Below are 16,579 nucleotides of genomic sequence, written 5' to 3'. Positions count from 1 at the left end.
ATCACAATTTAAAGCTTCATCCATGTTTTTTGTTTCTTTCCCAGCACATTAGCTTAAACCAACATTAAATATATTTTTGATTCATTGTTGTTGGGTATACTTTGGGTTATGAAAAAAGTTCCACATAACTGACTTTTCTCCCATCTAATTACGGTAAGTTGTGGCACACAGTTAAAAAAAGAACATATACATCACGCTGGAAAATAGATGGCATCTGTTAAATTAATGGCACACATTTTATATTCATAGGACAGAATTGTTTTACATGTTAATAGGCTGCCGTTTTCTTTGTATTACAGTGCGTAAACAAAGCAAGATGACATTGAATGGCATCTTTGCCCCCCCCCCCCCCCCCCCTCAAACCCATCTCTGCCTTTCGGACACTTAAGCAACAACTGTAACTTAGACCGACTTCACTGGGCTCTGTGTGGCCGAGGTATTCTGTTACTTTTTCCACCATTGGCATTCGGGACTGCAAGTGACATGTTAGATCAGAGGTGATTGGAGGGTATATTTACTTGGATCCAAGTTTCCCAAACTCGGGCTCCAAACAATTACGCTGAAGACATTTCAGAAAACTTAAAGGGGACATATTACAGAGCATTGACACTAGTTGCATGGACTGCATACAAACAGTTGTACCTCTGGACTGCTTGCCCACCCATCAAGTGTGAAAATTATACAACTAAATACATCATTTATCATCCATCCTGATTCAAAAAGTGTCTGAGCAAAGCAGGCTTTAAAATTAATGGGTGTCCAATAATTCTTGAAAGTAATTTGACAAAAGCATGTCAGAGACATATTATGGAAACTAGAGGTGTGAATATTAATATACAAGTAGTCGATCGATTATTCGACAAAAAAGAAAAAAGAAAAAAAAAAACTATATACTGGTAATATGTCTCCTTTAAGATGACATGTGGTGTTTACACCTACAAAAGCTGACCTCATACGTAAAAAACAAAAAACAAAAACAATCTTACAAAAATAAGCACTGGTGTTTTTCTCAAGAGGTATGACACGCACGTTCATAAATACAACAAAAGCATTTGGATTAAATCTGATAATTACATTGATACGTACATTTTTATACACAGCAGAACCTCCAAAGTCGAACCAAAGTGATGCAATTCAACCAAATTTTGTTTATCTAATATTGTGGCGCCACCACAGAAGAGTACTATTGACAGCACATGATAAAAAGTGAAACAAAACCAGTAAATGTCAATTACATATACAAGTTAATGATACAATTTCACTTAACCGGTCTGAAAACTATTTACTACAAATGATGTAGCTTTGTTCAGTTATCTATTGCAGCCACATATGGTGTCCACTTTGGAAGTTCTGCACCATTTGCATATTAATGTTCTGGAAATGGATTTCACATGAGCCGCTGAGGACATCTCCACACACACACACATTCAAATACACACGCTCGTTCGGAAGTATGGCTGTACCAAAAACACTGATGTTAGATACAGTAAGACCAGACTACTCGCTATTCACAAATTCACCCCGTGGAACCTCCCCTCGGCTATTTGATGAAAAATTGAGCTATTCCCGACTCGTTCTGTAAAATGGTACCGAAGTCGAATAGACAAGCAGTAACTGGTCTTTGGTAAGCGTGCAGAACTGATCATCTCGTTTAAGATTTTTGCATGTCAGGGAGGAGCTAAATTTATCCTGGGTTGTTCGCAGAAGTTACAGTCTTCTCTTCATCACATATTTTTGCTCTGCTTAGAAGCAATTGCAAAAAGCTCAAGCTAACAAATGGCGAGTGCGTTATATAGGCGCAATTCCGGTGCATTTTTAAAAATCTAATAATTTTTATCGTTATTGAAGTGTTTTGGGATTATAGTTTGTGATATATTCATGGGCGGCACGGTAGTCGAGTGGTTAGCACGTCCGCTTCCCAGTTCTGAGGTCTCCGGTTCGAGTCCAGGCTCGGACCTTCCTGGGTGGAGTTTGCATGTTCTCCCCGTGCCCGCGTGGGTCTTCTCCGGGTACTCCGGTCTCCTCCCACATTCCAAAGACATGCATGGCAGGTTAATTGGGCGCTCCGAATTGTCCCTAGGTGTGCGTGTGAGTGTGGATGGTTGTTTGTCTCTGTGTGCCCTGCGATTGGTTGGCAACCAGTCCAGGGTGTCCCCCGCCTACTGCCCAGAGCCAGCTGAGATAGGCGCCAGCAGCCCCCGCGACCCTTGTGAGGAATAAGCGGTCAAGAAAATGGATGGATATATTCATGGTTTAAAGGTTTAACATAAATATACAAATGTTTTTCAGGGTTGTCAGCTTCTCACGCTTTACTATTCGAAGCCGGGCTCGGCCTTTATCCCCCATTAATAGCGAGGGTTTACCAGAGTTGCCATGGCTGCTTTGCAGCCACAAATCCATGTAATAATGCTATTTCTATCAGTGGAATGCTAATCACTAGCTGTTGCAGTTGTGAGGTAACATTCTCCTCCATCTAAAACCAGGGGTTCTCAAACTGGGGTCAGCAAAACAATTTGGCATTGATGATTATGGTAGTATTATTAAAAAAAAAAAAAAAAGTACATACAGGGGGATTACATCAATTATCCCTGTGTGATTTTTTTGTTTTATAATTATTATAATTATTGTAATTATTACCACAGTAAAAAAATCACAATTTTTCAAGAATTAAAAAGTATATTTTTTCCAAGAATAGTCTTTATTTATTTATTTTTTTAGAATGAAGGTGTCTTTCGAAAAGTAAAAAAGTACTATATTAAGAGAATAAAGTTGTAGTTTTGAAATTCACTTGATAAAACGTGTTCTTCCCTTGCTTAAGTTAGACTATTACATATATTACACTGTTTTCTTGTTAAAAAAAAAAAAACGCTATTTTATTTTCTTAACTTTCATACTGTCAATTTATTCTCATTCCCTCCCCCGAAAGAAAATTCTATTCTTTCTAACATTATGAATTCTCTCTCTCAAAAATAAGCAACTCTTCAATTCCAATGGCGCACAAGGTACTTCGATTTGATTGCAGTTGTTCTCCCCTGAACCTAAAATTTTGTGAACCCCTGGTCTTGACACGTCATTGTGTTCGCCATCAAGGTAATGAGGAAAAACGGTTCAATTTTCCAAGCTAAAGAAATGAAATTCTCGAGGACGTGAAGTGATCATTTGGGGATGGCTTTGCTTTGTGGGGGGTTCTGGCTAGTTGTTGTTCTCTTTGGTGGTCACGGTGACCAGCTGCTTGGCGGCTTTGGCAATGTCGTAGGCGCACTGGATGACCTGCTGCGTGACCAGCTGGACGTCGGCGGCGGCGGGGGGGCACGGCCCGCGGCACTCGCCGTGCAGCCGGCCGGCGCTGGAGGTGAGCAGGGACAGCGAGCCGCGAACAGTCTCCGAGGACGGCCTCTGCCAGGGAAGACAGATGAGATGAGAGACAGACGAGGCGGTCGCTATGGCAACGGCCATGAGTAACCTCATTGTCAGTGATGTAGAATCAAAAGTGCCAAGTTAGCCACTTTTCAGACTAACCTAAGTAGTAACTTTTTCCACAAAACGCACATAGCGGCAACCTTCTTTTTTTTTTTTGTCAAATGCAGCAACTCATGCATTTTTCCGAGAGATTATTTTCTCTTCTAATTATAAAAAAATAAATAAAAAAAAAGACCTGCTTTTAGCTACATGCCCTGAAAATTAGTTGGAAACAATGTTCGTTTTGTGAATGTAAACTATCCAGTAAAAGCATTAACGCAAAAAGCAAGAGTCTGCATGTGTGCACATTGTGCGGTGTTGTTTAGTAAACACATGCTATTGTTGCAGGCTGGGGTGTTGTGTTACCTTGGGAAACAGAGCGGCCATCTCCTTCACAGCTATACAGATCTTCTCTGAACATGGTAGGAAGCTTCCAGGCAGACACAAATACATATGCATGGTCAGTGATATAACCGTGTCATTCATTGTATAAATACATACAAGTATGAATTGCCCTGTTGCAGGACTACTGGTATGGTACTGGGCTTATTTTCTGTTATTTAGTAAATGAGTATATATTAGGAAAAAATCACCACCACACATTAACATAAGCCCAGAGGTGTAGATTGAGGAGTTCATGGGTATACATCCTGTATTTATATAGTGCATTTTCCTGAGTGAAAACGGAAGACCCCACCTTTAATATTATTTAGCTACTTTATATTTTTTATTTATTCAGTTTGTACTTATTCTTATATTGACATTTTATGCTTTGTTTTTATAAGGTTATTAGCATACACTTACATGGCATTTAAATTTTATATATTTATTCATGCATTATATGTTATTTTATTGCATTTTTGTGTATTCTTATTAGCATATTTATTTCTTATATAAATCTTTAAATTTTTATTTTGAACATGTATAAAAAAGTCTGCGATTGGCTGGCAACCAGTTCAGGGTTACCCCACCTACTGCCCGAAGCCGTCTGGGATAGGCTCCAGCACCCCCCCGCGACTCTTGTGAGGAGCAAGCGGTTAAGAAAATGGATGGATGGATGGATAAAAAACAAGTGTACAAGTATATTACAGTAATGTGAAGAAATAATGTTTATATTTTAAATGTATTTATACATCTGTATCATCATTTATTTGCATCAAATTTGTATCTTTTTAAAAATGTATTTATTTTTCTTTAATTCCCAATCTATTATCCTGTTTTATTCCCCATTGGGTAAAGTGAATTTTCACACTGCTGCAACATGTGTAGTGAGTGTAGCATCAAGCCCAAACAAAGGAGCCGATTCACACGCAGGCCAGAGAAGACCGAGATGTCACGCCGATGGCCTCATTTTATCTGTCATGACTCTTGCATACGTTTTTTTCTACTTATGCTAACTGGCTGCAAATACGTACAATTGAATAAGCATTTGGAGAAGGCCCAAGCGTGAAAACGAAGGCAAATGGTGGCGAGCACAAAGGGTGCAATGTAAAGTTTTCTGAACAAAGTCAGCTTCAGGTCACTTCCCGATTGGCTATTGTTATGCTCAACGTCACAATTAGCGAGACTGTGATATTAAATAAAAAAATCATTAGATGTTTGCCAAAGAATATGGCTGCTTCTCATTAGTCGCATTAGCTGCTCAGTTGTGAAAGACCTTATGAATGAGGCCCAGCCTTGTCCTACGCCCTCAGGTCAAACATGACAAACTGATGACCTAGAAATAACTAAGATGTACGATAGACTTATTTAAAAAAAACAAAAAACACCAAAACTAATCAGTCTACTTCCATGGATAACTACAGAAATCTTGAAGACTGAAATTCCAACGATTTGGACAATTTTAAAATAAATAAGGTCTGTATAGAAACCATTAATTAGTTATCAAACTATTTTTCGATTCATTTGATGATTGTTTAGTAAAAAAAAAAAACAAAACAAAAACAAAACACACAACTGAAGGATGACATACCTTTCGTGTTTGGTTTCCTGGGCGGCCCTCAGAAGCTCCTGAATGTTCTTGGTGATCTGCTCTGTCTTACAGATGACGTCCTCCGTGCACGGAAGGGCGGCCGATTCTTCCTCGCCCTCCGTCTCGCCCTCCGCCGCCTCGGAGGCCGCTAAGGGGCTGCTGAAAGCGCACAAAATGGAGGGAGAGAGAGAGAGGAGCTTCACATCATCTAATTGAAGACACTTTAAAAAGTTTCAGAATTCAAACATTTTCGAGAAAAATATTTTGAGGCAATTCAATTCTGCGATCAAGTATTAAGAGAATAAGAACATGAGAGCCATAACAATATTGGTTAGCATGCCTTCCTCTCAGTTTTGAATCTGCTTTTTTTTTCAAATTTTCCTCCAACATAGGCATGACTGAAGACTCTAAATTGCCCATAGGTGTGAATGTGATGATATGCAATTGAGTGGCGACCAATCCTGGGTGTACCCAGCTAACTGGAAGGACTCCAGTTAGCCTATCCACTACTCTAATGAGGAAGAGAGCTATAGAAAATGGATGGATGGTTATTTTTTTTATCTACATATTAAAGATGATCACTCATTTTTGCATTCTCAATCCAGTTATAAAGCGCCAGTTTGACCGAAGAGATTTCTTACCCTGTATCCTCTGCCTCCGAGTGGCTGGTTGCAGTATCACAGTTGAGCATGGCGCTGTGTGCCTCCAAACTGCAGCCCTGTGGGGACATCAGACAATTACCATCCCATCCAAATGTGCACACAAAACCACACAATCATGCATTGGATGCAAAAAGGACAAGCGAAGGGATGCAATTAGTCGATGCAAACAAATGCTGGCAAGAATAGTGAATGTTTTTATCGAGAGCCAAGAAGCACATTTCAACTTTCTTTCAAGGACATTTGGACCCTGCGTCTGTATTTAAGCAGCTCTGCTTCAAGGGAAAGTCAACTTGAAACATTTCTTAACACTAATATGCTATATATGACCTCACCAGTGTAAATATGATATTCTGATTAATATTACATTTGTGGAATATGAGTTATGAAGCAAAATCCAGCCGTTTTTATCCATCTCAGGGGGCGGCCATTTTGCTACTTGTTGTCGACTGAAGATTACATCACAGTTGCTCAGGTCTCAGATAACGGCCAATCACAACTCAGCTTCAGAAAAAAAGGTGAGCTGTGGTTGGCCGTTGCCCGAGCCCTGAGTAACTATGATGTCATTTTCAAAAGACAAGTGGCAAAATGGCCGTCCCCTGAGATGTAGGGATGTGCAATTGATCCAAATTCAATCAAAATTTCAATTATTACATTCCACAATTACAAAAATAAGCATAATCATAAAAAAGGGATTATTAACACTAATTTTTAAGTTGTTTACATTTATAAATTTGCACCTTTTTAGATTTTAAAATAACTAATTTAATCAATTTTGTTCCATCCGAAACACACTTGCATAATTAGTGTTTCAAAGAATTTCATTAGTCTTAATATTTTTTGTTTTAACATTTTCTTGTTTTGTACCAAAAAAAAAATAATTGTCCTACAGTACAGTGCACATGTTGCAGCTTTTTTGTTTTTGCCAACATAAATACATATTATTATAAATATATTTTATTATAAATACTGCTTAGTCCAAAATGAAATTACATATTTATATGGTTTCCATTTTTTTTTAATTGGTCTTAATATTTTTAAACGTGTACACAGTTTCTTATTTTGTACCAAAAAATAAATGACCATCCTTCTGCAAAGTGCACAAGCTGCACTCCAACTTCAAGTTTTTGCCAACAGAAATAAATAAATCTATCTATCTATCTATATATATTTATATTATTATTATAAAAATAGATTATTATAAATTTTGTTTGGTCCAAATTGAAATTACATAATTATAGTGTTTCTATTTATTTTTATTGGTCTTTAATATTTTTAAATGCTTAAACATTTTCTTGTTTTGTACCAAAAAATAATCATTTGAATAACTGATTTTAATTATTGCCAAAATAATAGTGTTTATTATTTTTTCCATAATCGAGCAGCCCTACTGAGATGGATAAAAGCGGCTGGATTTTGCTACTTAACTCATATTCCACTAACGCAATATTAACCAACAAAATACCATATTTAGACTAGTGGGGCTGCATAGCACATATTGTCATTTTTTTTAATTTCCCCTTTTCAGCACAAGTCAAAAGCGAGGGTGCGGCCAGCAAGGCAAGCCAAGCTGCTTTTAAAGAGACGAACGTCAGGTGAGAGGCGACTAGCGAGGGCGGGGGCTGCTTTTTCGTGGAGCCCTCCAAGTACTTAACCCTTCGAGATCTCTCATCCCGCGACCAGGACAGGGAAGAGGGGAAGGATGGCAGGGAGGAAGCGGCTGTTCCCAAAGGACCCCTCCCCATCTAGAAAAGGGTCACACCAAGTTGAGCCAACTCCAATGAAATGAATGAATGATCACAAAAACAAAAACAAACAAAAAAAAAAAAAAACACCACCAGCTCCAAGCCAAGCATTTATACCGAGTCGCGTCAAGAGTCGAGCATGAGCTGCAATGCCCCGGTGGCGCTTACGTTGGTCGGGAAGGGCTGTAAGATGACACCGTCCTCCCGCCGAGCGGTGTCGTCGCGGTGGGGGCACTGTCTGGGGGCGGAGCCCGTCTCGTACATGGACATGGCGCGCCCGCCGCGTGCCTGCCGTCGGCCCGCGGGGCCCTGGACCTGCTGCTGCGCTGCGGGGCCCTGCCACCGCAGCGTCGTGTTCTCCGTTTGCAGGGAGTTCAGCTGGGGAGAAGTGGGACAGAAGGGGGCATTAATAATGGAGGAAATTGCAGCCAAACCTCAAGGAAAAAGCATTTCAGGCTATTTCAGTGCTTCTCAATTATTTTGTGTCATGCCCCCCCCCTCGGAAGAAGGTGTGTCACTTGAGGGTCTGCTACACTTCATACTCGTACTCTGTGCTGTGTGCAAAGCGCGCATGCTCAGTGCAAACAAAACCCCTACACCACCGGGCGAACGCTCCCTGCGCACACTGCCAACGAGAGCGCCACTGCCCCCTAATGTAGTGGAGGTGCAATTGCACTTTATTCTAAGACAGTAAAAAAAAAAAAATAAAAAAATAAAATTAAAAAAGCATGTTCCCCGAGGTCAAATGCGCCCCCCTTGACGAAGCCTCGCGCTAGGGGGGCGCGAAGCTTCGTCAAGGGGGCCCGCCCCACTATTTGAGAAGCACTGGGTTATTTTGAGATACAGTGGTTGACTTACAAGTAAGGATTACATCAAATAATCCGGTCCAGGTTTCAGGTCTTGACTAACCTTGCCCTGCATGGCTCGCAGCTCTTCGCTCAGGTGACAGTTTACTTTGAGAAGCTGCTGGATTTTGGCTTCCGAGGCGGTGAGGGCGCTCTTCACGTCCATGAACTCCCGCACCGTGATGGGGCCGTCCGACAGGTCGGATGACTCGGAGCTCTGGTGCATGTCAAAGGAATCCAATTAGTCAATTAATCAATTCTAAAATTATTCGATAGTGAGCCTGCTCAGCACTAGTGCCTAGCCAAACCTTGGTCCTTCCGTCAGTGCCGTTGTCCCCGCGGGTTGCCTCTTGGATGGGATCCTCATCCGAGGCCACGCTGTCATAGTCGGGCTGGTCGTTATCTTGGCTGTCGCTGCTGTGGCGACTGTTTACGCCTTGCAGGATCAGCTCCACATTTTCTGTCGATATTTAAAGGAGTGAAGTTCATTGTGTTGTTCTAGTAGGGCTGCGCAATTAATCCAAATTTGATCACGATTTCAATTTTGCCTTCTCACAATCAAACAAAAGCCTGATAATCTCCCAAGTAATACTCCCAAGCCCTCCAAAAAATGAATGAAGGTATAGATCATGGGTGTCCAAACTTTTTCATTTGAGGGCCACATACAAAAAATCAGAAGGACGCGAGGGCCACATAATGTTATGAAGAGAAATTGTGTTTAGTCCTAAAAATTGTACAAATAATTTACTTGTGCTTTTGCATATTTAGAAAAATGCTACAGTATATAAACCAATTTATGTGTAATATGGCAGTGGGGTTATAGTTTTGGAATTTTTCATTTTAGTTAGTTTTTATTAGTTTTGAGGGTGGTTCTGTTAGTTTTTATTTAGTTCTCTAAAAAATGCTTAGTTTGTTAGTTTCAGTACTAGTTTTTTTTTTGTTTTTTTTTATGTGTATTACTTGTGCACAATATTTAAAAAAACACCATTGGCGCAATGTCATCTGAAGGTGCTTTTCTATTGGCTGCTGCTAAGATGACGTCACTTCTGTGTGACATAATTTCAAACGTCATTATTCCCGTTTATATCAAAATAAATCTACTAAAAATCACATTTAAAATCATCCCCAAAGGCTCATGCATTAAATTAATTACCAAAAGACTAAAACGAAGGACATGTTTGTTAATTATTATATTATATAATTATTATATTATTAATAATTATAGTTAATTTTAGTTAATTTGTAAACATAAAATGTAGTTTCAGTTTGTTTTCTGACAAGCATTTTCGTTTTTATTTTATTTAGGTAACAATATTGTTTTTTTAATTTTAGTTTTTTCATTAGTTTTAGTTAACTAAAATAACCTTTAATAGCACCTGTATTTTTTTGACACCCTCCCTTCTTACTTTGACCATCTCCAAACATTTTGTTTTGTTTATTTTATTTGAACTAAGTCTAATGCCATTTTTAGCATATGTCGCGGGCCACTGAAAAATGGACGCAAATGGCCCCCGGGCCGTAGTTTGGACACCACTGGTATAGATGAATTTTCGCACCTTTGGGACTTTCACAGGAGTTTCCCCACTGTCGCCGTTTGGCGTCTGTCAGAATGTCGATGACCAAGGTGGCAAATTCATGGGCGCTAAACCTCGCCAACTTCTGACGACCCTGAGTGAGGAATTCACGAATTAAATGAAAACCGTACACACCGATATACGGTTACCAAAAAAAAACTTGCTTGGTTTCTGGTGGAGGAGTACTCTGGGTTGACTGGCAGGAAAGGCACCACCGTGGTGTCTGTTACCAGCGTGCTGTGGTTCTGAGTGGCCAAACACACTAGAAAACATGACAACAGACAAATATAAGTACACATACTACAGAAGTAAAGCTTTTGTGAGCTGCCCAGTCCTGAATGTCTGTTTGTTGTCTTTGTATTACTGTTGTTTTGGGGTTTGTTTGTTTTTTTTTGGTTTGTTTGTTTATGGGAAAAAAAACATTATTCATTTTTCATTTGAACATTTGTTCAAATAGGAATGTACAAATGTTTAAATTATATACAGTAGGAGTCTACTTTATGTTTCTGATTTTCATTGGAGCTGGGAAGTATCTGATAGAAGATGGCTTTGTTAGTTAGGTTTAGATTTTTGGTCATTAATCTGTACTTTCTTTCCTTTATCCTTTTTTTTTCTATTTAAAAATTTTAAAAAGTCTATATATGACTGTATTGTAAAACTTGGCATCATGGCATTATGGTGTTTGTAGTACAATACAAAATAATACAATATATGCGTGTAGTCTCAAATTCAAATCAATATTGTTATGTAGTGGAATGCAATTTTCAAATTGCAAAGGCCGCAGTTTGAGAAAACGGCTTCATTTTGGTCAGTTGATATGCTTTATTTTCATTTTTTTATATATATGTTGTGTATTTATTTTACTTATATAGCGCCTAGATAAGTTTTACATGTCACTGTTTTATGAAAGATAAAAAGTTGAAGTGATAATGCCACAGATTTATTTATTTACTTATTCATTCATTCATTTAAATTAACCTTTTTACCAGGTAAAAATATTTGAGAACTAATTCTCATTTACAATCATGACCTGGACATATTTGTTAGCATTGTGATTGTACTTTGACTTACGTTTACACTTGTTGAAAATAATTTTGTGAAGTTGTCATATCGAGTGCTTAAAGGGATGCAAGTCAAACTGTTAACAAGTATGTCAGTTAACTGTAATCCAAGTAGATAAACTGTCTTTACATTGGTTCCTTTGCCTTTATTTTAGCGTAAGCCTAACCTATGAAATCAAACCTATATGTAAGTTTATATTGTTAATTTTGATTTTTTTTTTTAAATAATAAATGGGAAGACCTTTTATGTGTGCACCCCACCTTTTGACAAAAGTCACAAACTCACTCGCTACGAGGGCTGCACGATATTGGAAAAACGTGATATATTTGATGAATATAGCGATACCGATATTATTGCGATATTTAACTCATTCAATCCCAAAACATTTTTAAATAATTTGTCCTTCCCTCCTAAAAAACATGTTTTCACGTTTTTTTTTCGTTTTTTTTGTCTTTATGCAAGAGCATGCAGAAGGCTTTGATGCAGTTTCAGACATGAAGAGGTGGCTTAAAGCAACGGTAGTTATTAAAACGGCCAGCAGGTGGCTGCAGAGTATAAGCGATCAGCCAGGGCCATGCATGGCGCAACAAGCTCTTTTTATCATTGTTTTCACCAGGAATGTGAATATTGATGAAGCTTAGTTATATTCTAATGCTAATTGATGCCAAACAGAAACAGGTACAAATATACTTTTTTTCCTGATGAAAGAAGAGACTAATCTTTTTTTTTTTTTTTTTTTTTTTTTTTTAGGTTCCATGTTTTTACGATATGCATATTGCATGGGCCAATATCGCCATATCGATATATTGTGCAGCCCGGCTCGCTACCCCAATGAACATAATGGCTGACCTTCTTCAAACACCAATAAAAGGGCATCGCATATCTGGCTACAAATTACAACAAATTGCAATCAAAGTGTGCAGTGACGGTAGCCAACCAAATGAGATTTCTCCCTATTCTCTGCTCCACTGACAAACAATTCAGCTGGAATTTCATTTGGCCAAATGAGGATTAAGCAAGAGGGAGCCAAATTCAGACTATGAAGTGGGAGGGGCGCGCTGGATCCATTAGCAGCCGTGCTGCATTCGAGGTCACGGTGTTGTCACTCAGACATTTGCAATGACACCGGGAAGAACTAAGTCACGGTGACATTGCGCTTTCGTGCTTTTGTTAATTTCCTCTTTCAGAGTAGAACTTTTATGTTGCATTAAAGTCCATGGACTGTGTTTTTTGCTGCATTATACCCGCGTCCGTTTCCCGTCGGTCCACCTCGTCGTAAACATCCATAGCAAGCTCTTCAAACTGATGGTTACTTAGCTGGAACAATACAGGGGGAAAATATAGTTAAACAATAATATGGGATTGAAAATATGTTACAAAGCAGGAGGCCTTACAGACTGGAGCTTCTTCTTGGCAGCTTTTGCAAATTCGGACAAATCTAGACTGCTTAAAAAAAATGAAAAAAGGTTTAAAATAAAAGTTCATACAGTAACAAAAACATGCCAGATACTTACTTATTGCTGTAGCCGTCAAAAGAAGGCAGTGTTGGAAAAAGTATTTGTATTAACTACTATATCTACTCATTTAAAAACAAAGCATGGATCTCTGCTTTAAGAGACCCCTGCAAAATTATACCATAAGTATTGACATGCACTTTTTTGGTTTCTTTTTGTTTGTTTTCTCCAGAGCGCAATATGAAAAGCAGATGTACCTGTCTGCCATTTGAGGGATGACGAAGTGTTGCCCAAATCTGTGATCTGAAACAACAACATCAAAATCAATATCAATCTGTCAGTCACAAGGCCGATGCCGCTCATCATTACCTGGTCTTCGTCCACAAAGGTAAAACGTTAAGCGGTCAGTGAGTTCGTATTGGATCTCCACCAGGCGCTCGGCCAGCTCCTGATGCCCGGCTTGTCTGCAATAAGTTTGAAACATGTAAGGAAACTTCAAGTAGAAAAAAAAATTCTTAAGTACAAGTTCGGGATGCATAAACAGATTTTGTTGTCAGAAAGTTTAAGGATAATTCGACGCATACTGCACACATCTGGTTTTTGGTCCTCTTAAGACTGCAAACGACACACGTTGGCCCGGCTTTACCTGGCGTAGTCAATAGGAGTCTTCCCACTGGAGTCGAGAGCTCCGGGATCAGCGCCGTACACAGCTAACAGTTCGGCTTGTAACAATTGTCCCGCTTTTGCTGCTATGTGCAACGGCGTGTTTCCTTTCTCCTGCGACCCCATGGGGGGAGCGTATTATTAGCAACATGATATCACCTGAACAGGAAACTACACCAACAATAGTCTGGGAAGTTGCACTCACCGGGTGGAAGAAGTTGGCCTGCGCTCCCAGGGATAAAAGTCTCAAGCAGGTCTCAAGGTTCCCCGTCCGAACGCTGGAATGCAGTTGCTGCACACAGAGAACAGAGTTTGGCTTGGATTTACACTGCACTCACCAATTCCCATGTAATGCCAATATCCAATTCTTTTACTCTATTTCGATGTGCATTTCAAATAATATGGTCATGTTTACATACATGATTGTTAATACTTACCTTACTAAGGTCTTTGGCGGTCACGCTGTCGTCCTCCCGACAAGGCATGCGATGGACGTACGCCAACATCTGGTATTTGGCCTTGATGAACTCCGTCTTATTGGGACTAGACACAACAGATTTGGTTTGATTCTGTCATGTAGTATTGAGGAAAGATTAAAATGCCTCCTCTCTAATAGACATTGTGGCCCATTTAACTCATTTGCTCCCAATAACGTGTAAATACGTTTTGTTTTTTTTATGTTTCAAGTGTCCCAATGACGTATTTATACGTTTTTTTTTATGCTAGAGCATACAGAAGGCTTTGATGCAGCCTCTCAACTGCAAAGAACGGTTGCAGAAATGGTAGTTATTACACAACGGCCAGCAGGTGGCAGCAGAGCAAAAGAGATCAACCAGGGCCATCTAGAAAAAAAAAGCTCAATTACTTACAATTTTAAATAGATTTGGGAAAACTGATGAAACTTAACTCTCTTCTAATGCTAATTGCTGCAAAACGGAAACAGAAACGGGGTTTTTTCTGATGAAAGAAGACACTTTAATCTTTCTTTTGGTAGGATCCCTGCTCTTATAGCAATTGAACACAATATTCTGTGGGCCATGCAAAATCAGTCAAAATTCAGTAAAACAGCCCGGAGCGGATTGCTTCTGTGAAAACGGCTGGGAGTGAATGAGTTAATTGCTAGCGAATAATATTAACATGTAGACACTTACTGAACACGGTCTTGAGGGTTGGCTTTACGCTTGCCGCTAGTTGAGGAGGAGGAAGACGATGAGGGGTCGAGAAGGCTGTGCTCCCATATGGAATTGGCTCCATTGCCGTAAAGTGTCTGCACCATCTAAGACGAGCAATTAAACGTGACATTAATGTGCAGGATTGGTCAACAACTACAGCAGTGGGAGGGTCGGTAGCACCAGGGTCACCTGAAACTGGGAGGGGGGCCACACCGAGTGGGTCAGATGTCGGACTTGGGAGCTGTGTCGTCCCAGACCTCGATGGATGCTGCAGCATTCATCGCAGATCAGCACGCCTCGGTTGACTGAGGCCCAGCGAGGCTCTGTAAAGCACACATTGAGAGGTTTGCAAGTGACGTTAGTGAACGCCCACCATTCGTGGTGGAGAGGAACTTAGCTCGGCTGCGATTTGTAACTGCATGTAGATAACACAAGATGGCAAAAACAGATGATCATAAAGCATCAACAACATATGAATGTACACAATCATAAACACGTAGTACATGCAGTTAAATTGACACAACCCACCTTTACCATATCTTTGTTTAAAAAAAACGTAAATGTTATTTTAAAACTGAAATGTATTTGTATTTATAGTTGTGTTTTATTTTCTTTCATTTTCAGTAGGATACTTGATTACTTGTGCAAATGGAAAAACAAACAACTGAAATTGTTTGTTGTTGTTGTTGTTTTTAATACAAATATTTGTTGTAATTACTTTAGTGCTGATTCAGGACAGGGTACAACGCGTCAAGTTGCCCTGAATGGACAAATTCGGATTAGGTTGCCGGTGCAAAAACGCATACTTGTATACAATGACGGTTGACATGGAAACAGATGATGTGGAGTCACAAATAAAACAGATTAGGTCGTTACATGGATGGATGGATGGATGGATATGATAGATAATTAGGATATATATAGAGAAAGTTGCTTTACTCATCCCTCTTAAATCTCATCATAAACATTATACCGCCTCAGTGGTCTGTTAGCAACAAACGTTCCCATTGGTCCTCAGCAGCTAATCTACAGTTGACGATTCCACAACATTGGTAACCGATAAACATTCACGAATAAACAAAATATCGCGAGAAGCAGAAAAGTTCGTAACATCTCGCACACAAACGCATAAGTGTAAGACAATACAGGTAGTAAATAATCTAAGTGATCTTTAATATCAAGATTGTAATACACAATACATTGCACGGTGTATTTGTGATGTTGCGGTCGAGGTTAGCAAGTTAGCACGACGGCTAAGCAGTTAGCTTGTTTGACATACCCGGAGCGCTGCAGTCGGCGCAGACCTCTTTGCTTCGTACTCGCTTTGACATCCCCTCACAGACGCTTATTTTCGGCTACAAACAAAACTGAAGAAGACTGCGCGATAGTTAGTGCGCCAGCCGAGCAGCGGTTACTAATCGATGGCAGAAACAAAAGCAACAACTCTCTCGCTCTCTGTGCCCATCTGCCCTGCCTACTGTTGAACAAAGATGGGACGGACCCGTTCCGCTTCTCTCTCGGGTGCCTCCTTGTTCGCTTCCTCGGTCACTTCCGTTCTCGCGTCTTGGACATCCACTTATTGCCAATTATTCGAACCGCACCACGGATAATTCGGTTGATAATTAATTAAATGTGTAAATTATATTATAATTAGTATTTCATGTGTTATAGAGTCAGTCATTCCACATCTCAAATTTCTCAAGCTCTAAATCTATTTTACTCATTAAAATACTCATTATACAATTTCCATTCATTTCAAGTGGGAAAATATTATTTGAGATAGATTTTGACCGACAAAATGGGGAACCCATATTCTGAAGTCACATTTTTAACATCACCATCTTGCACTGGCTCTGTTTGGCCAAGAAAGTCCAAAACAATGCTGTCAACTGCACTGCTTTGTTACTGTTGCGTGGCCTGATCTCCGCGCCTCTTCATTAGGATAATTGCAGCGACTCTGCTTAATGAGGCAGC

The 16,579-nt window shown here is 39.6% G+C and overlaps 1 protein-coding gene across 4 annotated transcripts; it reads right to left on the bottom strand.

Moving 5' to 3' along the window:
* Nucleotides 1-493: 493 nt before the first annotated feature.
* LOC144002085 (ARF GTPase-activating protein GIT2-like) lies at nucleotides 494-16,158 on the bottom strand. Of its 4 annotated transcripts, none has more exons than XM_077496955.1 (20): nucleotides 15,885-16,158; nucleotides 14,795-14,928; nucleotides 14,585-14,709; nucleotides 13,871-13,976; nucleotides 13,639-13,725; nucleotides 13,417-13,547; nucleotides 13,140-13,234; nucleotides 13,028-13,073; nucleotides 12,711-12,762; nucleotides 12,561-12,633; nucleotides 10,419-10,516; nucleotides 10,237-10,348; nucleotides 8,989-9,140; nucleotides 8,745-8,897; nucleotides 8,004-8,213; nucleotides 7,746-7,835; nucleotides 6,073-6,149; nucleotides 5,432-5,590; nucleotides 3,826-3,889; nucleotides 494-3,396 (listed from the first exon to the last, which is right to left on the bottom strand). In XM_077496955.1, the coding sequence occupies exons 1-20, from the start codon at nucleotides 15,934-15,936 to the stop codon at nucleotides 3,193-3,195; spliced, it is 2,220 nt and encodes a 739-aa protein (XP_077353081.1). In that variant the 5' UTR covers nucleotides 15,937-16,158; the 3' UTR covers nucleotides 494-3,192. The 4 variants fall into 4 exon arrangements, with proteins under 4 accessions (XP_077353081.1, XP_077353082.1, XP_077353085.1 ...); XM_077496956.1 differs by having other exon boundaries at nucleotides 5,432-5,587; XM_077496959.1 differs by lacking the exon at nucleotides 7,746-7,835 and having other exon boundaries at nucleotides 5,432-5,587.
* Nucleotides 16,159-16,579: the final 421 nt, after the last annotated feature.

This window comes from Festucalex cinctus, chromosome 15 (assembly GCF_051991245.1).
Source record: "Festucalex cinctus isolate MCC-2025b chromosome 15, RoL_Fcin_1.0, whole genome shotgun sequence".
NCBI classification, from domain to species: Eukaryota; Metazoa; Chordata; class Actinopteri; order Syngnathiformes; family Syngnathidae; genus Festucalex; species Festucalex cinctus.
Note: the sequence above shows the minus strand (reverse complement) of the source record. Positions and strands in the feature narration are given on the sequence as shown.

Coding starts and splice junctions, on each gene's coding strand:
- LOC144002085 (XM_077496955.1), bottom strand. CDS start 15,936: ATGTCAAAGCGAGTACGAAGCAAAGAGGTCTGCGCCGACTGCAGCGCT. Junction 14,929..15,884: donor CGCCGACTGCAGCGCTCCGG/GTATGTCAAACA, acceptor TGTGCTTTACAG/AGCCTCGCTGGGCCTCAGTC. Junction 3,890..5,431: donor CAGGAAACCAAACACGAAAG/GTATGTCATCCT, acceptor TCTGCCTGGAAG/CTTCCTACCATGTTCAGAGA.